The 26,119-nt window shown below is 38.2% G+C and overlaps 2 protein-coding genes across 2 annotated transcripts; both read right to left on the minus strand.

The window, feature by feature from the left end:
- Positions 1-4,133: 4,133 nt before the first annotated feature.
- LOC113177068 (olfactory receptor 6B9) lies at positions 4,134-5,060 on the minus strand. Its single transcript, XM_026381596.2, has one exon. The coding sequence runs from the start codon at positions 5,058-5,060 to the stop codon at positions 4,134-4,136; it is 927 nt and encodes a 308-aa protein (XP_026237381.2).
- A 19,565-nt stretch (positions 5,061-24,625) lies between these two features.
- Positions 24,626-25,570, minus strand: LOC113177067 (olfactory receptor 6B9-like). Its single transcript, XM_026381595.2, has one exon. The coding sequence runs from the start codon at positions 25,568-25,570 to the stop codon at positions 24,626-24,628; it is 945 nt and encodes a 314-aa protein (XP_026237380.2).
- Positions 25,571-26,119: the final 549 nt, after the last annotated feature.

Genomic DNA, 26,119 nt, shown 5'->3' on the forward strand with positions numbered 1-26,119 from the left:
CTTTTCTTTTGGCTATATTTATGAATAACATTGAACTCAATTCTAATAAAGCTTCCATGGATGTTATAATTAAGTAGTACATACCTGGAGAAGTAGGGGTATTTCTTGATTGATGGGAGATGGTTTGGGGTGATCTATAAGAGGGTTGCCTAATCATGGAAGGCCCTGCTGGAACCCAGTAATCCTGATAGAAGAGCATGAAGTTCCAGTGAGAACTTACCTGTGTTCAAATCAAAAAAGGATGAGAGACTTTGGAGGATGTAGGCACAGATAACTGAAGTGACTAGTCTCATTATCTCCTCAGATGAGATGGTTTAACCATTCACAGATGTGTGGATAGCATAGAATTCAGAGACCCCAAATATATTGCTATGTATAAAAGTGAAGAGGTCAGAGAAGAATCTGAACATTTCAAGAATACAGCTTTCCAATCAGTTTGCTGAAAATGAGTTATAGATGTGCTGATAGATATTGATCCTCTGACCCTTAGAATAATAGAACACGACCAAGAATAGTTAGTATTCAGGGTGTTCATCTTTAATTGCAAGCAATTTCTGAGAGAATCCTGTAAGAATATCGATAACAAAATAAAGTTTGGCACCTCTCCAATAGTATTGCAAATGATTAGTATTATAAGAAGCATTTGTCCTTCACTTCTTCATCAAATCGACACAGAAGATCAGAGAGATAGAATAGATATGGAAAGTTACTTCACCAATCAACTGTACATCCTGGATAAAGAATTCCACATTGGTGATGAAATTTGCATTGTAGAATACATGTTCATGCTCCAGGTATCAGTAAAGCTGCCACAGAGAGTTAAACACTGCCCTGGACCATGGAACCACGTGGATATGCACATGTCCATCCTTCCATTCCTGATCCCCAGCTGCTTCACACTTATGCCTCAGATTTCATTACCAACATGGATGTACCCTGCCATTGGCGCCATTACTTTCCTGGACCCTAGAGACATAGTCCCTCTTCAATGTCTTATGTTTATTGCCTATTAAAAATACTTAATAGTTACAATAATTTGTTAGGTGATGCATAATGAAAAGATGCAAAATGTAACATCAAAACATAAAATGGGGGGCATGTTGAGTAAAAAGGTAGATATTTTTCATGATAAAAATTAAGTAATTATCAGTTAAAAATAGTCATTTATGACTATAAAATGTTTGTGTAAACTTTCTAGTAACCTAAAAATAAAAATTTGGACTAGAAACACTAAACAAATCACTGTAATATATTACAGATATTCTGTAGTGGCATTTATTACCAAATGACAATGGAAGACAGCAAAAAATAAGGTAAACAGGATCTGTAGAACAACCAGAAAAAATTTACAAATTGCAGAAGAAAGTCCTCATCTATCAATAATTATGTTCAATGTAAATAGGTTAAATTCCTCAATCAAAAGACACAGAATAGCTAAATGGTCAAAACAAACAAGACCTTATCATATGCTGACTATAATTTAATAACTCCAATTTTAAGGGCACACATTGATTTAAATTGAAGAGATAGAAAAATATATGCCATAAAAATGGAAACCAGGCCTGGGGTCGTGGCTTAGTGGTAGAGTGCTTGTGTAGCATATGTGAGGCAATGGGTTCAATCCCCAGAACTGCATAAAAAAAATAAATAAACAAAATAAAGGTATTGTGTCCATCTACAATTAAAAATATTTTTTAAAAAAACAGAAACCAAAAGATAGCAAGGGTAACTAATTAACTATTTAATTATTAACTATTTAACACATAGTCCTTTAGACAAAAATGTAAAATGGCACACAGAGTCTTATTACACAGTGTTAAAGGGTGTTCATTCAATAAGAAAACATGTCAGTTTAATTCCATATTATGTACAACCACAAGAATGGAATCCTAATTGGAATGGGTTGTACTCCATGTATGAATAATATGTCAAAATATGGTATACTGCCATGCATATCTACAGCAAATGAAAAAAGAAAACATCACAACTATAAATATGAATACATCCAACTTTAAAGTACCTGAATATGGAAAGCAAAATTAATAGATCTGAAGGGTAAGTTAAAATAATGAATGTCATGGGGAATCTAAAAAGTGTAGATAAATTGGAAATTACCACAATCTGCAATGTATCATAATCTATATAAATGTAAAATATAGCCATTTTATCTGGTATGGTATAAAAACAAATACAAAATGGGAAGGACATGTAAAAATAAGGTAAATAAAGTAAAAATAAAACATAGATGGTATAAAAACAAAAGGCCTAATTAAAACATGAAATGTATTTTTCAAATGATGGATTAAAATAGTGTGTTTATCATTCTTAAAATTTTATCAGATAACAGTTCATTAATTAATTTATTCAGTATTCCTGCTGACCCAGATACATCTCTCTTCTACCATTTTACTAAAGGAAAGCATATACTGTCACAGGAAAGCAGGGGGTTGAAATTCTAAACCTTGCTTCTTGTGTTCTGACAAAAGAAAATTTAAAGTCAGACACCAAAAGCCGTGCAAGAGAATTTTATTATAAGTGACAGTAGAATAGAAGTGAGGTGAAAATAAAGTAAGAGCAAAGTAAGGCTCAAGCAGAGAGCACTCTCGAGAGAGACGACACAGACGACAATGCTGTCTCCAAATTAATTACTTTTTGACATTTACCAGGAGAACCAGGGACCACCTTCTGTACTCTTTGCCAATCAGGTACAGCAAGGGTCGAACAGTGGAGTTTTTGACCTTAATTGGTCCTCTCCAGAACTGTCATGGTGGCCATCCTATTTACGGAGGACTTTATCTACAAATCAATCCCATGTTAATATAAGCATCAGGGCCAGTAGCCAGTCAAAAGTCACCTTAGTGTCCTGTGCCACTAAAGAACACCCAGTTCTGAGATAGTAGGAGACATGTGGCACCATAATTTCTAGCTCTATATTGACCTTTATAGGTCCTGTCAAGAATCAGTCCTATAAATCCTTTTTTCCTGAGGTATCCCACACCCTTCATCCTCATTACCACTTTTACTTTTGTTTGTTTATCCTTAAGGATTTTGTATCCTGCTTTTCCATAGGCAATCTGCTACAAATTATGTACTCATCTGCCTTGGTAGTAACTTAAAAAAAAAATCAAGAATACTTAAAGTAAACCTGTCCTTGTCCATGCATTTCACTACTCATTGCTAGCTACTACCTAACAATAATACTTTTCAAGATCTCGCATCTACTTTTTCAAAATTGAAATAAAGGTAGATATTTTGGGAAACTGGGAAAAATTCTTCATATTCTGGCCAAGTATCATCTAAGCAAAATAATTTGGTTTTTTGTCAATACCAGTCTCCTTTACTTGAAAAGAAATGGGATTTAATAAACAGTCACTAGTTTTCCTAAAGTCTGGCCCTTATTTCATCCAAAATATTCTATGAAGAAGTTCCAAAAATGGAAGCAAATTAAAGCATGAAATGATATACATAATATAATCACAGGATATATGTGTGTGTGTATCTATCTATATACATTCATGCATATATGTATGCATACATACATACCTTTATTTTACCTCTTTATTTTTATGTGGTGCTGAGGATCAAACATGTGCTAGGTGAGTGCTCTACTGCTGAGCCACAACCTAGCCCCTTGATTAAATTTTTAAAACAAATAAAATAACATTAAGACCAATTAATTATAAAAGTAGACAGTCCCCAGCCCTCCTAAAATAAATGAACAGACCATAACCTTTACATTTTATACAACAAATTTCTTTTTTCACCTCTCCCTAAAGGGAGAGAATTTTTAAAATAAATAAGTCAAAATAGAATAACCTCACCAACAAAACTCTGAAAACAGATAATAATTAATTACTTCTTAACACATTCTTCATAAACAATAAAATTACAACTATTTTACTAATAAATATCTCAGAATTTTGACAACTTCATCTACTGCCTTATAAAAGGAAGCATTTAATGAAAACCTGATCACGGGGGGGGGGGGGATTTTCTTTGATCCCTGGTTAAATCATTATTCTGAGTGAGTGTGTTTACAATTGTAGACTCTCCTCTAATGAAGGTGCTTTTTGTGGTTAAAGAAAATTATGAAAGAAGGAAGGTCTCTTCAACAAAGAGAATCTCTCAAGGGCTCAGCCACTCACGATGGTTTTTCTAATGGCATCCTTGACCTCCTTGTTCCTCAGGCAGTAGATGATAGGGTTAAGCATGGGAGTAAAGACTGCATATATGGCTGAGATCAATTTGTTAGAGTTAAATGAAGCAATGGCCCGAGGTCGGACATATATGAAGATCACTGCTGTGTAGAAAATGACCACCACTGTAAGGTGAGATGCACAGGTGGAGAAGGCCTTCCGCTGCCCAGTGGCTGAGGGTATGTGCAGGATGCTAGAGACAATGAAGGCATAGGAAAGGACAGTAGCAAAGCCAGGAAACACAAGGATGATGATGGCAAGCACAAAGTCTACTCTCTCAGCCATCGATAAGTCCATGCAGGCTAGTTTGAGGATAGGTGACACATCACAGAAAAAATGGTTCAAGATATTATTGCCACAGAATGCAACTTGGGAGATAAAGTACACCTTTACCATGGAGATGGTGAAGCCACTTACCCAGGAACTAATGATCAGCTGAACACAAAACTCTGGGGTCATCATGACTGGATAGCGAAGAGGCCAACATATGGCCACATAACGGTCATAGGCCATGGCAGCCAAAAGCACACATTCAGTGCAGGCAAGTGAGATGAAGAAATAGAGCTGAGTCATGCATCCCAAAAAGGAGATGGTATTGGGATGAAGGAGAAATCCAACCAGCATCTTGGGGACTGTGACAGATATATACCAGGCCTCCAGAAAGGACATGGTGCCCAGAAAATAGTACATGGGCTTGTGCAGAGACCCAGTGACCCATACAGTGAGGATGATGACCAAATTCTCCAACAGAACAAAGAGGTAAGTGATGAGGAAAAGGAAAAAGAGCAAAATCTGCAACCAAGGGGCAGTAGGGAATCCCACCAGGATGAATTCACTAATATGAGTGATGTTTCCTTTCCACATAGCTGGATCATCCAGAGGCAAAGATTGATTGATAATAACACCAAACTGAAGAGTAGGATCTGCACTGCCAGCAAGGGACCCTCAGACTACAGATACTTTAATTTTACACTTTAGAGTCATCATCTAGCCCAAGGTATGATTTGGGAATCTGTAGAAGTCACAAGTTCTCCAGAAAATCAGAATCAAATTCCTGAAAACAAAGAATGCAGAGCAAAGAATGTCAAAGCAGAATTAACAAGTCAGACTTAGGGTTTAGACTTTAGGATCTGGACCTTCTTCATGTAGTACTAGGAGAAAATACTTTCTTTGTCCATATAGCCCCTGATTTCAGAGGCAGCTTGATTGTAGGAGATTATAGTGGTTTAAATCAGTGCCAAGGAAGGTCCAGAACACAGGACAGGGATCCAGGGCAGTTTAAAACCTGGAGAAAATAAAAGCAACACATCAACTGGCAAAAAACAACAACAATAACAAAAAAACAAGAATTCTTGAATCTGGCCCATTCCTCAGATATGTATTTTGAATCTGGCAATGATTCTCTGTCTCTATTTATGGCCATGATTTTTAAAAAATTGAATGAATAAAGGTCTACCACTTTAGAATGATTAAACACTATGAACTACTTGCTTGTTCGAGGAAGTGCTGGCATCAGCAAACATAATGTGCTAGCCATCATCTAACAGTATAGCACACACAATTATGTACAATATGTAACACTTAATAATAATAAATGATTATATAAATGACTTGCATAAAAACACATTTTGACATTGTAAGACTCTATTAATACAAACTATCATATATATAAAACTTATATAGATACACATATATATACATATATATTACTACCGTAACTATTTAATATATGCATATCTGCATACATAAGGATGATTCCAGTAGTCCCCCTATTTATCCAAAGGGGATAGATTTCAAGATCCTGGGTATATGCCTGAACCTGTATTTAGTACCAACCTCCATATATTCTATTTTTTCTATTTGTGAATATTCATGATAAAGTTTAATTTATAACTAAGAAATTAACATGCAATAAGAGATGAATAATGATAACTAATAATAAAATAGAACAATTATAATGATATACTGAATAAAAATTATGTGAATGTAGTCTCTTTCTCTCTCAAAAATTCTTATTATATTATAGATCTTAATATCATTGGTGATTTTTTTCTTTCCTTATTAAGAACTTCCACATTGTAAAAGGAAATACTAGCTTTTAAATATGGCTTCTCTTTAGCATATCATAATTGCCAGTATCACTAGTTTTATACTGAGGGGTCATAATTATCTATAATAAGGATTACTTGAACGTTAGCATTACTAACCTTTATAATCTAAACCAAACCTTAAGTCATTTAAACCAATTCACTTACTAGTGGAAAGGGGGCTATAACACTAAAATAGTAAATCAGAAAATCTTGAATACAAATTGTACACCATTATTAGTGGTTATGGTGAAGATTTACTGAATAATTATTTGACATCTGCCTCATGCTGGATACTGAAAATATAAAGATGAAATAGTCATATTCCACTGTTCAAAGTTGTGAGAAGGAGATAAACACTTAAGCAAGCCATTATAGTCCAGTGTTGTACAGCCACAAGGATACATACCTAGGTAGCCCGCTGAAGGGAGAACATAGTACTTCCTACACCAGGGGACTCCAAAGAAAGCAATGAGGCTTCCTTTTTATCTGCACCTGGACAGCTGAGCCCTTCTGGGGGGGGGGAATCACACAAGAAAATGAATGATACAACCACAGTTTTTTATGACTAAGATAAAATGTATTTCATATAAATATTTCAATCAAAGAACCATGTTGGAAATGTCCAAGTGGCTCTTGAGAGCAGACTGGTGTGTCACCTAGGGCTCAGCTGAGCCATAGACAATAGCTGGCTGTCCTACATGGTTTTTAGTTAACTCACTCTCCATTTCTCCCAAAGATCCTTGCCTCTGATCTCCAACATGAAGTCCTACTTCCTGCTCCAACTCACAGCAGAGTTTCACGTCCTATTTTACAAAGACAAACAAGGCTACCAGAAGGTAATTTATTCAACCTCCCATAACCAAATCATACGTGCTCACCCTCTCATGTCTCTGCTTAGTCTGTTCTTATCTAAGACCAATTCTCACATCTGCTCTCGTTCTCATTCTCAGGAAACTGATATATCAGATATCCCATCTCTTTCTGTATATTAAATTCATTATTCTCACAAATATTCACTAAGCATCCCTATGTGACAAACACTCTTCTGGATGTCTGGGATTACTCAGTTAATAAAACAGACAAATGCAGGCAAAACAAAACAACAAAAAAACCCTAATCCTAGGTAGTTACATCCTAGAAAAGAGATATAAACAGTAAATACCATACATACAAATTAGGCATTGTTAAGCTCTGTGTAGGAAATTAATAGACCAAGGTAAAGAAGACCAGTGCTGGCCTTGGCAACAGGTTGATATTTTAAATAGAATGGCAAGATCAGGTATCCAGAGCAGCAGCATGAAGAAGGAGAAGGCAGTAGCCATCAGATTCTCTGATGGAAGAGTTTTCCTGACAAAAGAAATATGTGGTTCATGTGAGGCACAATGTGAGAAACAACAAGGAATTGAGATCAATTGGAGCAGAAGTAGTGGAGGAGAAAAATGAAGTCACAGAAGCAAGAGGCCAGGGAGATGAGGATGAGTTAATCATTGTTCTAGGCAGTAGTATTCATGTTGCTTTCTTCTTTGAGAGAATTGGTGTGACTTTGGAAGGTTGTTGCAGAGTTGAAGAATTCTTAAAATAACTTAAAGATGACAGGTTACTGTTATTTGAATCATTCCCATATATTGAGCAATCAATCATCTCTTCCTAAAAGTAATAATCTTATTCCTCACTGATTATATTTTTGTGTCTGTGTCAGGACACTGTACCGTCTACTATGCCTCTCTTCCCTTATCTTCTGTTTAGTTTCTACTACTGCTGGCTTTCAAAATATCCAAGTTTTTTCCATTTCAAAAACGTTAATGTCCCACTTCCTGGCCTATTTCCTCCACACTTTTAACTCTACCATGGACCTCTGAAAATACCCAGACAAATGACATTAGAGCTGTCTTTCAAGGGAGACAAAGACAGGCAATAAAGAATATAGTATACTGAAATAAGCATTACAATCAAGTATTGAATGTGGTGAGCATCCATCATAGAGGCTAATCATTTCTGTCTGGTGAGCCCAGAAAGCCTTCTTCAAACCACTTGGACTGAATAAAGCATGACAGAGATTTGGAATAGAGCTCACTATCAAGGAAAGAAGATGGAAAATCACAGAGTAAAGCAATGTAACAGTTTGATTAGAAAGAATTGGTGGAACAAAGGAGGATAAATGGACAAAGACAGGCTGGAAGATGAGGTGATGTGAATAGTTCTCTCACTTCGCACTTTTTCCTATAACCTGCTACTAATTCTTCCCATTTCCAACACATTGCATCCTACTGCATCTGACAGATGATTTCTTGTCACTGTAGCTACCTGTGGAAAAGGAGACGAGTCCCATTTATTTATTCTCTAATTTTACCTGAGATCTTTTTATTACCCTGAAATTCAGGTTTTATTCTTGGAACCTTGAGAAGGCTCCTGGGACTGTATTGCTTTACTCACTACCTAGATCTCTGCCTGCAGTCCACTGTTCTGGGTACATGAAGAAGGCCACCAGAACCTGTCCTACACTCTTTCCTTGCTAAACACCCGCCCAGTGTTCCTGATCAGCCTGCAGCTCCACTCCTCCTGTTTGCCTTTGCTATCCCCCAGCCTGCACAATCTCCATTCATATCAATAATATTCGTCATTTTCTGGGTATCTCTTATATGGCAGAATGTGTAGGAAGCCCTTTCCAGATACTGGGTCACTTAACTCTCACAACAGTCTAATAAAGGAGATATTACTGGTCACATGTTACAGACAATTAGATAAATAATTTGGCTAAATTCACACAGGTGAAAGTAGCAGAGAAGGAATTATAGACTATTTGTCTCCAAATTCTATACCTTTTCTACTGTGCAATAATCTTCCTCCTTTAAATATTGCTTCTCACCTCTCTCTCTGTCTGCCCACAGCCTCAATTCCAATTTATATCTCATATATCCATCCTCAATTCTTTCCCATTTTGTTCATCCTCCTGATCCTCATTTTGACACTTATAATGAAAGCAACTTTCTTTTTTTCAGGTCTATTTTTGTCCAAACTCCTGCCACTTTGAGTTTTTATGAGTAGTCTGGAGTTCCTAAAATCTAGTTGTTTTATATGAGCAACTTGCCTCCAAGTCTATCTGTTCAAGGACTCCTAATATTTGTGGTGCTCTTCATTCACCCCTGTTGAAACTTCTTATGTGCCTAACGTCTGAATATACATAACCCCTGCTCTGTACATTGTTTTCTGATCCAGTCACTGACTAGTACTCTAATGATTACCTACCTCTGAAAGTCGTTATTAAGAGTAGAGTGTAAGTTCAGTCAGAGAAGCACACTCATCTGCTGAGTCTAAGAAATATAATTGATTTGAGTTATTCAGAAGATGCTGGAGATGAAAAGTGGATTTTCTCAGGAAAAAGAGAAAGTAAGCTGGCCTTCTCTCCATAGTCCAGGCTTGTCATTGGTACTGTTGCCTGGTCAAGTCTCTTAGGATATTCTGGACAGATGACCCCCTTCCTGTCATATTTGTCCCTTGTGCTTCTGCAGCCCAGTTCAGTCTGCACTCAGAGATCTGGGGGACATTATGGAGGTGGCAGCTGCTGGGCAGGCAAGTCACACTACAGTGTCTGAGACAACACCATGACTTACACCTCCTCCACTGACTGACTGTGTACTCTGGGCCAGAAACTGTTAAATGTATCACCTCATTTGCTTCTTATATTGTAATGTGAAGGGGGCTGTGTTCTCCACATTGGACAAAGTAAGGCTCAGATTAATTAAATAACTGGCTCAAAGATACATAGTAAGAGGCAAGGTTAGAATTATTTTTACCTTTTTAATCTGTGAATGTTTAATAAGTGCCTTTCAGGGAACAGACTGTAGGGATAAAATTGTAATCAAAACAAACATGTAATACAGTTTTAGATGGAAAATAGCTATTAAACAAAGTACCATGTTTGTGATGGGTTTACTAAAAATTATTTATGCCAATTAAAAAAAAAAAACTTAATGGAGTCCAAAAAAACAAAGAGAGGTTAGATGAAAATAAGGGGACTTGCACAAATAAAGGGAGAGTTTTGTAAACCAGGTTGGCTAAATACAATTATGAACTTATGATTCTTAAATTTTAATCCATCAGTGACTACTGCAGACCTGATCCTTACATTATTCTGATGCCCATATTTCTCTAATTTTGACCTTCTTCCTTCGTCAATACTCAGCCCAAGCTTGTGCCACACTAAAGAAGTTGCAGTTTTTCGGGGCAGCAATCCACTTTGAGACTGTAGTTGCACAGACTTCATCTTCCACCTGAAACTCTTTCTAACTCTTGCCACCCAGCAAATGCCTATTCAAATTTCATCCTAACAAACCAGCCCTGCATACCCAGTCCTAACACCCACTTCCTGTCTATTACTCCCAACTCCTTTTCAGTACCATCTCTGGTTTTATAACATTTTGGACCTGATAACATCATACCATCACATGTATCATTTTGCTTACCTGTCACCACTATTAGATTTGTGAACACCTTGAAAATACAGTTTCAGCCTGTCTTTGGTATGTTTTTTATCTCTTGTATCTAGTATAGTTCCTGATGTATGTTTGGCACTCGATAATCAAAGAATTTGCAATGCTTAATTAAGACCAGATGCCTTACCAAACTGCATTCTGTTTATTTCTCATTAGAAACCTGGTGGAGTAGGTCATCTTGGCTGGAGATCTAGGTTCAGTTGTCCAGGGATCAGATCTGTGGAGAGGCATCCTGGAGAACATACCCTACATCACTCCATGAGTTTTGGCCTCTCCACCTGAAAGGAGTTACAAAAGGTGACATAAGGAAATGGAGAAAAGTAATGGAGGCTTTGAAATAGCTTACTTTAAGTCCTGGGAGAAATGCTTCTCTATGAAGCTCAATAATTCCACAACTTTGAATCTCCTCACCCAGGAAAGACTCCAGGGTCCACAAAGATTACATGGGAATGCAAAATTATTCAGTTACCAATTCAAAGAAAATGTAGCATCACCTCAATTTTTATGTGACAAGAATTTTAAATCCAAAATTCAAAGTTTATTTCTGGCCTGTTGGATAAGAGATGAAGATGGCAGAGATTTTTCTGTTTGCAAGTGATTTTTGTCTTTGATCCATTCACTGCATGTCTCTATCCCCTCACTCTCAATCTTGCTCTCTCTTGCTCTCACTCTTGGTCTTTCATTTCTCTGCCAAGGGCTAACTGTGTATGTTGACTCCTCCTATGGTCTCACCCAGACAGACTATGGAGCTGGATGGGTCCAGGGTACAATGAACCCACTGTTCAACAGAGATGACTGTTCTTTTGAAGGTATATCCTTGGGGATCTGATTCACAAGTGCCATGGATATTCAAGAGCAACAATGACAAACAAGTTAGGGAATTTCCCTAATTATCTCCATAGGACAACAAAGAAAAATGCAAGATGGTTTTCAGGTAAAAAAATAAAATAAGACAGAGCAGCAATGAGATCATGGAAAATCAGGCTGGTGTCTGACCCTAATCCTAGATGCAAGCTTTTATTTATTTTTTTTTTAACTTTGTCTCTTTCTGGGGAAAAATTTATTATGACTACTCTGATTCTTCAAGATATGATGCTATCGGAAGGGGATGCTTGGAGGAGGATCAAAGCACAGAAAATTGATTTCACAGTGTTGATAGAGCATACAGAGCTCTCGAGAGATGAGCTTTCTCTCTACTCCCTTCACCTAAGCATAAAAGGTGTATAATTGTACAAAGGGTAGAAATGAAGCATTAGTGGGTAAAGCAAATTTTAAAATTATGTTTTCTACATAGCTTAATTTTGTATCTTTTATCTTTTAAGGAAATATTTCTTGTCTTTTCCTTTTGGATTGTTTTACATTGCTCTTGTTTTTCCTATACTATATGAATAATCATTACCCTGAGGGAGAGACTTAAAAGGAGGAGTATCCATTTTTAGAAATCTAAAAAGAAAACAAAACAGAATCTAAAGCAGAGTAGGAGACAACACAAAGACACGAGGAAGCAGCAGGTGACAGTATTTTTGTTCTAACCTAGATGGCAACCTTCTCTTTCCCCAACTCAATTTTCCCATGTCCCCTGTTACCAACAGAGTGGTAAGACCTTGCAGGTCAAATTAGACCGTGAGTCAGAGGAAAAGGATGAGGAGACTACTCAGGCTTTTTGAGTCCTGGGAATTAGGCCAGTGGAACAAGAAAGATCTTATATCTGAGAGCTGGGCCAGGCCTGGTCACCAATCAGAATATGTGACTAGAGTGAGACAAAATGTCTGTACCCACAACGTTTCCACTGCATATAACTCTCTTTGAAAACAGCAAGTGAGGTAGTAGCAACTGAAGATTATTGGAAACTATTTGGTGATTTTTTTTCAGTTCTTAAATGTTGCACCATTAGAGGAGGAGCAACAAACACAAATAAGTTGATAAAAAAGAGAATTTTGGTGCCATCTTTACAGCTTTCATGTAAACATTTTCTTCACTAAAATTCTTGAGAGAGAACAATAATATTTTTAATTTATGAATTTGTTTTTTAAAAATAGTTATAAATACCAATTTTTTTCATTAAAAAATAATAACCTTTATTCAAATAATAGTAGGTAAAACAAGTATAAAATGTAAACTCAAAAACATAGTTATTACTATAGCTATTTTCATCATTTGTCTAATGTAGGGATTTATTGAATATTGTTTCATGTTTGCTTCTCAATATTCATAAAGTTTATTAACTTGGTTATCTTGGCTAGTAATATTGTAAACATTGCAACCCTAGGCCATCCCAGATATTTCAGGGACTAGTAGAATTACCCATTCAATCTCTCAAGAAAGAAATCTTTGAATTATTATAACATGTAATTTGTTTACCTTAAATTCTTCTGTAAAAATTTGAAAGATTTGAGACTGTCTTGGGAAAGGCCATGATGATATCTATGATTACATAAGAGAAGCTCTTTACAGCAAACAGACTACATTAGTAAGTTGTATGCCTGCCCCATTGTAAAGACTTCACTAGTGTTGTCTAATATAATCCTTTCAACAACTCTATAGAATGTTATTACTATTTCCCAGTTTACAAACAAGAAAATAAAGATTCAGAACAACTAATAATTTTCCTAGGGTGATGTTTTATAGAGTGGAATCCACTCTAGTTAGCTTTAAGCAATAAGGGAATTTGGTTCTTATAAACTTTTTGAGAGGACTGGAGGAAATGCTTAGGGCTGAACCACAGAGACAACTGTCAGCACCAGAATCACCTGTCCCTGCCACAATAGAAAAAGTTGCTATTGCTGCTGCAATGTTGATGAATCAGAAGCTACTGGCTTCATAACTTCTGCCATCATCCATATCAGCTAAATGGATGCCCAAACCCTGCCCTTCTCTCCCTATGTCTTGGGGGATTCAAAGTTTTATATAGATTCCACACGTAAGTGAGATCATGTAGGATTTGTCTTCCTGTACCTGGCTTATTTCAGGTAACATAATGTCCCCTACTTGAAAGAATGACTGAACAAGGCTCATCGTTGGAGAAGTGCCCGTTTACTGAGGAACAGCTTTGCACATTTATAGAGCTGGGGGCAGTTCAACAGAGCAGGGTATTGGCACGAGGTGCTTTCTGATTGGTGGGTAAGGATCATGAGGTGTGGTGAGCCGTTTCTGTGAACTGTGGCCGCCATTACAAGATGGCGCTGGTTTCCCCTGTAGTCTGTGACAAACAACTCCTTATCAGAATGAGTTGGCACGCTGTGACTTGGCACCCTATGAGAAAAGTCCACGTGGCAGTTGTGCATTGGGACTTTATCTGCTTTATTAAGGCTGGGGCACACGGCAGTAGGAGTAGTGGCAGTAGTAGTAGAAGTAGTAGTAGTTGCAGTAGGAGTAGCAGTAGAAGTAGTAGTAGGAGTAGCAGTAGAAGCTAAAAGACATGTCAATACAAAGGCCTGAATAAACAGCTGAAAGAAGAAAAAGTATCAAGGACCTGAATAAACTGCTGAGAGAAGATTCCCGAGTTGCGTCTTCCTTGCGGGCAAGGGGTCGCGACAAGTGGTGCCAAAACCCGGGAACCAGAACTTTCAGTCAGTCAGGGGTGGTGCACCGGTTAGTCCCAGGTAAGTGGGATCTGCGATCAAAGCAGGGATAGTCCCAGTAAGTGGGATCCGCGTCCAAAGCGGGGTCAGCTCCTCTACAAAGAAAGAGAGAGCCTCATATTTATTGCAGCTGCACTGTGTACTTTCACTTTTGTTTTCTGTGTTTCTTTTGTTGTGTCATTTCGCTTTTGTTTTTTGTGTTTCTTTTGTTGTTGTGTCCTCTGTAGAAATGCCAGAAAGCTGTGAGCGAGGGTCAGGCTGTTCTTGAGCAATTGCATGAAGAAAAATCGGAGGGGTCACATAGCGAGGTAGCAGAAAGTATTAGGAGTAAGAGTGGTGAACAGATAAGGGAGTCTGAAGTTAAACAGAGGAGAAGGCTCTATCCGGACTTGACTGAGTTAAAAACTCCCAAGGACACAAGTAGCTCGGACAGTTCTGAGGAATTAGATCCACCCTAGCCGCTCTCAACCCCGCCTTCTCATCTTCCCCCTCCCTATCAGGCCCACAGAAAAGTCTTAATTGACCTTCTCCAGAATATTCACCATGGCTTATTTTAGGACTTTCAGCAAAAGAATCTCTACAAAAAGGTTTAATGTAGATAAACTTCCTATTTTCATGTTGCCCTGTTTTATTTGGCTACTGTCTGAAAAAATCAGCATTCCAGGCACTGGACACTCCCTTACTAGTTTTTCACAAAAATATGTAACAAGGCCTCTGGCCTTGAGCTGGGCTTCACAGTGCTGACTACATTTCTAAGATAAGGGAGTTACTAACTGGGCTCCATGGTAACAGCTGGCAGGAGGAAGAATTGGAAAGGGAGATAGAGGAACTGGAGGGTCGATTGAAAAAGTCAAGATTTAAAGCACCTACAGCCCCGATCGCTGTCACGCTCCCTCCTTATAACCCCGATTGGGACAAGGACAACCCCAGAAGGCTGGGGGGTGTTCAGTGGCAGCCTAAGACGGCCCAAACTTCCCAGTAATTGAAAACTTGGATGCCGATGGACAGCCGGCCAGAGTACATGTTCCTTTAGCCTTTAAGGATATTAAACAACTAAAGGAGGCAGTTACTAATTACGGATCCCATGCCCCCTTTACATTGACTCTCTTCGAGTCTTTCTCTGCCAATCAGCTGACACCTAGTGACTGGCAACAGCTTTGCATGGCTGTGTTGTCCGGAGGGGATTTTTTGTTGTGGAAAAGTGAAAATCAAGAGAGGTGTCGCGAGCTAGCCCGAGTCAATCGGGACGCCGGCTTCCCACGGCATAACCTTGAAATGTTAACAGGCTTGGGACAATATGCTATCATAAATCAACAAATTAATTATAATCCTGGGGTCTATGCTCAGATAGCTACAGCAGCCATTTAGGCTTGGAAGGCTCTACCTATTTCAAATGCTAAAACAAAAATTTCAAAAATTGCTCAAGGACCCTCTGAGCCTTATTCTGACTTCCTTGCCTGATTGATACAGGTAGCAGAAAAAATATTCCCTAACTTGGAACAAGCCATGCCGGTCATTAAGCAATTGGCTCTTAAATATGCAAATTCCTATTGCCAAAATGCCATTAAATCTACCAGAACAAAGAGTGTTGATGACATGATTCGAGCTTGTAAGGATATTGATGGAGCTCATATTACAGGACAGGTTCTGGCCGCTGCCCTCAAAACGGAAACAGGGGCCCGGCCCGGGTCCCGGAAGCCTAGGTGTATGGGGCAATCCAGGGACGGAATGGTACCCTGGGGAGTGGGCGACTTCGTCACCTCCCAGGGACCAACCCCTTTCTATCTGTAGACTCCCTAGGGGAATGCCAGGAAGTACAGGATGTACAACTGCAACCGCAGGTCGCAGAGACAGAACAAGCTGCTACCGCAGTAAGATCTTGGCCAGGCGGGGGAAAATGCAGACAAAATCAAACAAAATACAATCGGCTAAGAAAACTTGGAGAACTTTTGCCCTGAAAATGGGCACCAGACTCCATGTTGTTTGCATCACCATGGTAACCATGGGGTGCCTGGCCGGCATAGCTGCTTCCTGGTCCCACCTCCCACACTTTTGCGGGCTTCTGATTGGTTCTTCCACAGTCACTCAGACAGGACTTCTGGTCCCGCTTTCCAGCCACTAACCTGTACTGCTGTGTTTCAGGTTTCTACCGGAGCTGCTCAGAGCCTGTATTTTTTTTACAACAAAATGCCTACCTGTAAATGCTAATGAAAGATATCTTTTTCAGACAAAATTTAATTCCACAGGTTTCTATGTTACAGTCCTAAATTTAAGCTAGTTCTAAGTTAAATAACCTGACTTTTTCTCTATAGTTGTGTTACTAAATAATGTTCTATTGATGGGAGATATCAAATATGCTTCTTTATATTTTACTTTTAATTTTGAAGGTTCTGAGGATGCATTTGCTCGCCACAGGAACAAGCCGGCAAAGTTCCTGTGATGACCAAAAAATCCTTATTTTCATTGCTAACTATAAAAATAAAAATGTATACTCAAGGATCTTATTTCAGTTACATCAAGTGACGTCACATAGAAGAGTGCACTCCTAGTTAAAAATAAATTTAAATGGATCCAAATATTTTAAGACCACGTGGTTACATAAAGTTAATACAATTATAAGTTATGTTCTTATTCTTTATATATATATTTTAGATATTTAGATAACCTATATTTGTTAATCTATAAATTAATTAGCACATGCCTAATTGATTAGTTAATATATATTTGCCTAATTGTTTTCTTCAACAGAAAACCCATAATTTATGTTTTATATTTACATTTATCAGATACTCTGCCTTTTCAGTTACAGATATTTGAGATAAATGCGTTTACTATAAATTTGCTTTTAAGTACAAATACAATCAAGTAATTTCTACTTCTCAAGGTTATTGTTCAAACTCATATAATGATAAATTATTATAATTATTTCTCCAAAATATCTAAAGGTTTTAACTTTATTTTCATTGATATTTCTTCTCAAAATATAATAATTTGTTTATAGATTCTAAGGTTTTCAAAAATTGTTCCATAGTATAAAAAAAAAAAAAAAGGCACACATGCCTCCTCCTGGGTAAAAAACCTTGGTGTCCTGTGATTTTTTTTTTTTTTTATTTTTTAACCTCGACGTCTCTCGCCGGACTTGGTTTCCGTTAGCCGGACTTGGCATCTGGAGGTCCTTACTGAGATTCGGAAAGCAGAGGTAAGGCTCACCTTCTAAGGGAAAAGGGGGAGGATTGGATCAAAGATAATTTAGAGAGACAGGGTACATACCATGGGTAACTCAACAGTGAAACTTCGTCTGGCCAACGAAGTTAAAGAACTGTTAAGCAAACAAGGAACAGGAATAAAAACCAAGACAGCAACTGAATTCGTTGAAGCTAAAGCCCAGGCTTGTCCTTGGTTTCTGACAGGAGGCTTTCTTAATAACAGTGATTGGGATTTGGTAAAACAGGATCTCCAAAAGTTGTTGAGGGACCAGGGTCCAGATAGAGTCCCGATTGCTACTTTCTCTCTATGGAGATTGGTAAAGGATGCTCTTTTAACTGATAAAGTGAAGATTAAGGAGCAGCTTGCTGAATGCAAACAGGCTCTTAATCAGGTCCAAACTGCTGCCACTATTAATCAGGTTATTCAACAAAGTTCCAACATACTCAAATCTCAAAGTAAAATTAATCAACATATTTTGTCAGGAATTTTAGCTGCCAACCAAAGAATAGATTTACTCCAAGCTCAGGTAGAAGAATTGGCTGACTTGGTGCTTTTGGGTTGTGTTGACCAACGTGCACATTTATGCATAACCTCTGTCAGATTTAATAATTCCAGGAATGCTTCCCGCATCATCGGAGAGTACTTGGCCGGAAATTGGTCCATGGTGGCAGAAAATTTGATCCAGTCTCAACTGACTCAGATAGCTGTTTTGAACGACACCCGTGTCATACCGGTGACTTTGGGACAATTCACCCTTTGGATTTCTTCTGCCTTTTCCTTTTTTAAGGAATGGGTGGGAATAGGCATTTTTGGTGCAATGTGTTGCTTTGGTATGTTTCTTTGTTTGTGGCTTCTCTGTGGTCTCAAGGCCCGCAATGCTCGGGATAAGGCTATGCTCGTCCAAGCTCTTGCTGCTTTAGAAAATGGCAACTTGCCACAAGTCTGGCTTGTGCATCTTAAACAGTAAACCTTTGACATGGTCGTTGCACCCCAAGTTACATTGCACTGGGATCGACATGTCCTTCTTTTGTCACTCTTCTAGTGTTGGAACTTCTACCATATCTTTCCTTTGTGCATACCTCTCCTCCCTGCCTTTCTGCACTAGGATCTTTGCTAGCTAATCTTACAGTCCAACTACACCTGCCATTTGATGGTGATGGTCATGGGTCCTGTTTATGGAGGCGGTTACCATAACAATGTCCTGTTGGCCACAACACGCTGAGCTGATCTTGCAGTACCCAGTGACGGGCAACTTCCACGCTTGCACTGCAACCTAAGACAGGGGAGTGGGGCCTCCCCAGAGACGGGTAAGCAGTGCAGGGGCGGTGGACGACCTAAGACAGGGGCTACTTGATTCCCTTTGACATGCAATAAACAAAAGAGGGGAACTTGCTGATAGCAGGCCTTCCCTGGCCCCCGGGGCCCAGCCCCCAATTCCTTGTTCTGCATGTCAAAGTGGCCAGCTCACAGGGCCATGACATATGTGCTCCACAGGAACGTCTTGACCTTTATCTAACAATGGCAGATGTCACAACCAAATTTCTCCCCCTCTCTATTGTCCGTGCCTTTCTCTTAGGGTGTTGCCAACTTAATTTTGTCTGCACTACAAAGACAGCCTCAGCTGTCCCCCTTTGTCTACCATCGTCACGATACAGGATGCGAGGCAAGGCACTGCACTTGAGTGATCCACTTGAATGGACCTCAAGGGGAGCATGTCCTATTGCATGCGGGTTTGACGTCCACGCCCCGCCCCACGAAAAAAGGCGTCGGCTGATATGGCCTCAGGTTTGGGGAAGGGCCCTCCTTAAGGCTGGGCCATACTATGCAGCCACTTCTGCACAGTGGGATAGGACCTCTACTCTCGCCTGTATTGTCGTAATAAAACAAAAAAGGGGGAACTGTGGTGAGCCGTTTCTGTGAACTGTGGCCGCCATTACAAGATGGCGCTGGTTTCCCCTGTAGTCTGTGACAAACAACTCCTTATCAGAATGAGTTGGCACGCTGTGACTTGGCACCCTATGAGAAAAGTCCACGTGGCAGTTGTGCATTGGGGCTTTATCTGCTTTATTAAGGCTGGGGCACACGGCAGTAGGAGTAGTGGCAGTAGTAGTAGAAGTAGTAGTAGTTGCAGTAGGAGTAGCAGTAGAAGTAGTAGTAGGAGTAGCAGTAGAAGCTAAAAGACATGTCAATACAAAGGCCTGAATAAACAGCTGAAAGAAGAAAAAGTATCAAGGACCTGAATAAACTGCTGAGAGAAGATTCCCGAGTTGCGTCTTCCTTGCGGGCAAGGGGTCGCGACAATGAGGGTCAGCAGGGCTCACCATTGGGCAGCTCTTCCTGCCGCTGCCTGGGGGCATGGGGAAGTTAGTACCAGAAGAGAAGCGGGGTCGGCACCATCTTTGGAGCCGGGGCGACTCCCAACACTACTTTCATTTATTTTGCCACAAATAACAGGATTTCCCCCTTACTAATGGCTGTGCAGGCAGATAAATGTCTTGGAGATCTATTGGACAGAATGGTGACTACAAGAAAAAAAGATACATTGTTTTATTTCAATGTTGTTAAAAAAGTAGGTTGTAAATGTTTTCAACCACACAAAAATGATCAGTAGGTAAGGTATTAGAATTGTCCACTAGCCTGCTCTAATCATTCCACATTGTAAAAATATATGGAAAAAATATCACACATAGATATGCACAATTACCATTTATCAACTAAAAATAAAATTTAAAACATAAAAATCCAAAGAATCTCAGCTAAATGCATCAGACAGGAACTAAAATTAAAGCCTTTGCCCCATAGCTTTCTAGCCTTGGCATTTGAGAAAGTATTGAAAGAGATATGAAGAGATAATAAGTGAAATTTGTCTCAGGCACAGAACTAAAACTTGAAAGAGCTGGAAAGAACAACTGCTAGATATACCAGGAGGTTTTGAAGGTGTCATTACTATTATTATAGTTTAAGAGCATCATATATATTAAGACAAGAAATTATTTAAAAATATTTATTGACCACAGAATATATAACAAGTAGAGGTTATTTTTTTAGGAAATGGGTCATAAGCATATAACAAAAGAAACTTATACTATAGAATAAGAAATAATGTGTTCATTCAAATCATTATCAGGACAAGGAAGTGTTTGGAAGAGTATTAGAACCAAGAGACTGTCACTTTGAACAGGAATTAAACACATCCAGAAATCCTTGCTTCTTGATAGGTTTCAGGATAAACTGGTAACCAGTTTACAGATTTTGTTGATTTATCCTGAAAACAAAACAAAAAAATAATAAAAAACCAGGTTTTTTCATGAAGAAACTGGGATTTATGTTGATCTTTAAAGTACCATGAACAATCCTGCTCATCTTGTATTTTGTCAGACAATTTACAAGAGCATGCATCAAGCACTGTGCCAGATGCTTTCACATCTATCCATTCTCTTTTAATTTTCATACCAACTTTTGAATGTAAATATTATGGCACACATTTTATAGGTAAGGAAATTGAAGCTCTAATAACCCATAAAAGACATTAAGGTAACAACAGAGTTTTAAGCTAAGTATTTGGCTACAAAGCTCATTTACTTTCACAATATTTTCTCCCTTACTCAGTCTCCAATAGGGTAGTTTAAAAAATCAAAATATGTTGATTGTTAGAAGATCGTATACCTCAGTGAGTGAATTAGCAGTACCTGGGAAAGTATATTGAGGAAATTCTTACACAGATCTTAAAATATATCCCAATATACTCTGATAAGGGAGGAAGAGCAACCTAAAAAGGAAAATGCAGGGGAAGGGTTCTCTGTGTAGTAAACTGAAACTTGTTCTGGAGAAACTTAGTGCTTCCTACTGATACCTGGAGGTCTACAATGCATGGCAAATAAGATGGGCACAATATATTTAACACCTGAGTATAAATTTACTGACTGTGTTAGCTTAGACATCTCAAAATCCATTCAATTTGGCAATGACATCATATGGGTAGAAGAAAAGTAGAAATTATTTATAGAAAAATTAAATGTGGAGCAAAATATTTGGTAGTATTTTCAAGTTCTGACATACACTTTAGGAGAAAATAAGGTTTTCCTATGCCATGTTATTGATTTCAAAATATAAACATATGTGAGTTTTTAAAGTGGCATTGTTTATTCTGGGTGTCCCCACAATGATATATTTCAATTTAACTAATAATTGTTGGATTCCATATCAGTCAGGATTCCAGAAAGAAAAAGAAAACAATCTCTGATGAAATTTTTGAGGAGAATTGCACATTACAACTATCTAGAGGCTGGACAAGGTGAAAACAGCCAGTCAGGAATATCAATATCGAGCCATGTAAGGACCAGCAGAGCAGAAACCCAGCACACCTGCAGCCTGAGACGGGTGGGGGCCTGGGGGCGGTCACTAGGCATTACCAAAGTCACACAAGTCAGCCAGGAAAGAAATGTCTTGCATTCTCTGTTTGCATCCTCCAATTTCCAGCTGGAGCTTCCACCTGGTTAAACCAAATTGGAAGCTAGAGGACCATAGGATCAATTCCTCTCACCTCCTTGGAGATGGGGTATGCAAAGGACTAAGGAAGTGCAGAGGATAAAAATTGAGGGTCGGGAGTGCAAAGTAGTGATAACTAGTACAAGGCCTGTAATATCAAGCACTGTGGAAACTATTATAGATATTGAATATTGAAACTATTATAGATAGATGAATAAGGTTAATTCCTACTCTACAGAAATCCACAGTATAGTGGCAAAGTAAAACACATAAACTGGTAACTGTCATTTAGAGTAAAAAGGTGCTACAGCTGAATATTTAATCAACTCACCTTGTTCTTGCTTCATTTTTTCAGTGACTACTCTTCATCTGGTAGAATTACAAGCTGAAGATCTAGTACTTTCAGAAACTAAAAATGCCATCATAGAACTTATATATCCATAAATTTTATGAGAAATTTTTAATATTGCAAATTTCAATTGGTAAAGATGAATTTTCTTCTTCATGTGACCCCTTTCTTCCTCATTTCACTTCAAAATGAGGAAGAAAGGGGTTAATTTTTTGAGTATGTTACTATCTCTCTTGATTCTTGGGCCTTCCTCTCCCCACAACTTTGACTCACTGCTACCCACATTTTCTCACCCAACTAAAGCAATAGCCTACATGCTACTTATGCTAGAATATTTTCTCTGAGCATCTTGGCCATCTACCTACCATTTGCTTCCATAATACCTGTATTTGTATCATCACACTTATAGCATATAATATATTTGTGCTCTTATCACTATTCATCTCTAAACTATTCAAAGGAATAATTCGTTTTACTTTGTTCACCATTTTGTTCTCAAAGACTATCATGGTAATGGTCTTAGAATAAAGATAAAATCAGAAGATGATTATAAAACCACCAATATTATTATCCATATCAATGGTGTTTCATCACCAATAATCCAATGCAATCACAAACACCACTACTACAACCTTGCATGGAAAGGAAACATAAGAAATACTCAGTAAATGAATGAATAAGTATGGGAAGAATTGATTTGTTATCACTATTGAAAACTTTAAGAGAGCTAATATCAGAATGGATGTTTCACATTCAGGATAAGTAAAATGTAAGGTTTACTTCATGTAGATGGGAAGAGAGAAGATATTATTATGGATAATAGAATTATTCCAAAATAGATTTTATAATAATAACAGAGTATGTTCTACTTAAATCATATTGAGAATTCTTAAGTAGTAGAATAACATAATAAGAGCAATATATAAGAAATTAGCCAAGGTCTGTTGAATAACTTTGCAGGTGACTTAGAACAAATAATTTTGGGGTCTCACTTATGGTAGGAATATATAGTTATATATAGGAATATGTAGTTAGAATATCTCTTCCTGATTATTTCTTCTATATTTAGTCTCAATTTAATGAGATTTGTAGAATTCTGTCTGATATACTACAGTTCCTTACCTAGTTAGCAGATGCCTCAATGATGTATAACACTTATTTGTTTTAGGAAATTTTGCATTTGTTTTTCATTAATTTGTATGTAGCATTTATTTTATAATGATGTATTGAGAGTTTCAGCTCGGTCCTACATGAAAGTGACAATATCCCATTAGTTTGTTGGTGGTAGCATGATATACTCTGGAAAGCCAAAAGAATTCAAGAAGTCAAAAGAAAGAGTCTTAAGAGATATACAACCAACTGCAAATGTGACAGGAATATCAATTATTTCATCTCTTGTGAAACTATTGCTCTCACCTCTGTAATGAGAAATGAGTTTTAATACTCCTAGAAGGAAGATAAAATTGGAAGAAGGTCATAAAATATCAATATTATTATTAATGTCAATAGTATTCCATCATCGACAACCCGAAGTAATCACAACCAGCACTATCACTACACCATTATCAGTTATCACCACATCTATACTTAACAACCGGACTGCTTTCAACACATCAATGCTTGTTAGCTAACTTGCCTCCAGAGCCACTATCATAGAATCTTGAGAGGGAGGGAGAGGGGGTAGGCAAGAGAGAGAGAGAGAGAGAGAGAGAGAGAGAGAGAGAGAGAGAGACAGAGACAGAGAGACAGAGAGAGAGAGAGAGAACCTAAAACAGAGGATTTTAGAGTGAGATTTCCTGGGCTCAAATAATGAAATTGATAGTAATTAGGTAACAATCCTAAACAACTTATTTACTCTGTTCTTCATTTTTCTGATTTGCAATAAAAATAATAAACTCATAAAATTTTACAGGAATAAAATGATTTATTACGATTAAAGTGCTAAGAACAATTGCTTGCACACACTAAATATTTATTGTAATTGTATGATTTCAAGGCACTAATCTACATTGTTTATTAATAATAGTCCACTCTTAGCATGACAAATATTATGCACTATTTTCTACATTTTCTCCTACAATTTTTCCTTTTTCCTTTTCTCATGCTGCAATTTCTGTAGGAATCAATATTGTAGAACAGTGCTAGTAATAATGTGACCATGACAAATGTCATGGAAGAACATCCTGCATGGGACACTGTCTCCTGTTCAACGCAGCAGAGATCAGCTGAGCAAGAGGCATTTGCCTCCCCCCAGGGTCTTCTTGATGGCATTCTTGACTTCTTGGTTCCTTAGACAGTAGATGAAAGGATTTAGCATGGGTGTGAGGACTGCATACACAGCTGAGATTAGTTTGTTGGAATTAAATGATGCAATAGCTCTGGGTCGGACATACATGAAAATCATGGCTGTGTAATAAATTATGACTACAGTGAGGTGGGATGCACAGGTGGAGAAGGCTTTCTTCCTTCCCTGAGTGGAGGGTATACGCAAAATAGTGGACACTATGTAGATATAGGAGAGGACAGTGGTAATGAGAGGAAAAACAAGAATGACAATTGCCAAAGCAAAGTCCACCAACTCAGCTGTGGACATGTCTTTGCATGCCAGTTTGAGGATTGGTGAGATATCACAGAAGAAGTGGTTCATGACATTAGAGCCACAGAATGCAACATGTGAAATAAAATAAACTTTGATGACAGAGACTGTAAAACCACTTATATAGGAGAGGGCCATCAGCTGCACACAATAACCTGTGGTCATGATGACTGGATATCGAAGAGGGTGGCAGATGGCCACATAGCGGTCATAGGCCATGGCTGCTAAAAGCACACACTCTGTGCAGGCTAGAGAGATAAAGAAATAGAGCTGGGTCATGCAACCTGTGAAGGAGATGTGCCGTCTCTGCAGGAGGAATCCATCCAGCATCTTGGGGACTGTGACAGAGACATACCAGACCTCCAGGAATGACATGCTACTCAGGAAATAGTACATGGGCTTATGGAGGGAGACTGTGTCCCAAACAGTGAACATGATAACAAGATTCTCTGCTACCACCAACAAGTAGACCATGAGGAAGAGGAAGAAGAGCAGGAGCTGCATCCATGGGGCAGTGGGGAAGCCCACCAGGATGAACTCACTGACCAGAGTGATGTTCATCTGCTGCATGACTGACAGCACTTGGAGGTACTGAAGTCTTCTATGGTAACACCACAAAAATGAAGATGTCTATGGCATCAGACCAAATAGCAAAATAAGTCAGCAAATCTGTTTTTCTGCAAATGAAACTCATAAAAAAATTTCTGTTAAAGGTACTCTTCTTCAAATGTGATGCAAATGTTTTTTGGTTTTAACAAAAGCTTCCCTGAATTAAAACACTCTTTCTTGGGCTGGGGATGTGGCTCAAGCGGTAGCGCGCTCGCCTGGCATGAGAGCAGCCCTGGTTCGATCCTCAGCACCACATACAAACAAAGATGTTGTGTCCACCGAAAACTAAAATAATAATAATAATAATAATAAATATTAAGTTCATAAAAAAACTGTTTAAAAAAAAACGCTTCCAAACCAATTATTGACAGTGATTGCAACTTACCTATTGACAATAATTGGAATGTCAACATTCATGTCATTCTTCGTTCTTTTATTAATGAAGATAGACCCATTTGTTTCTTCCATGTTGACTTCATTTCTATGTTTAATTAAAAACTTACCAAATAT

The sequence above is a fragment of the Urocitellus parryii genome, chromosome 4 (assembly GCF_045843805.1).
Source record: "Urocitellus parryii isolate mUroPar1 chromosome 4, mUroPar1.hap1, whole genome shotgun sequence".
NCBI lineage: Eukaryota > Metazoa > Chordata > Mammalia > Rodentia > Sciuridae > Urocitellus > Urocitellus parryii.

What these genes read in the sequence shown, in the direction of transcription:
- LOC113177068 (XM_026381596.2), bottom strand. Translation starts at nt 5,060, where the DNA reads ATGTGGAAAGGAAACATCACTCATATTAGTGAATTCATCCTGGTGGGA.
- LOC113177067 (XM_026381595.2), bottom strand. Translation starts at nt 25,570, where the DNA reads ATGCAGCAGATGAACATCACTCTGGTCAGTGAGTTCATCCTGGTGGGC.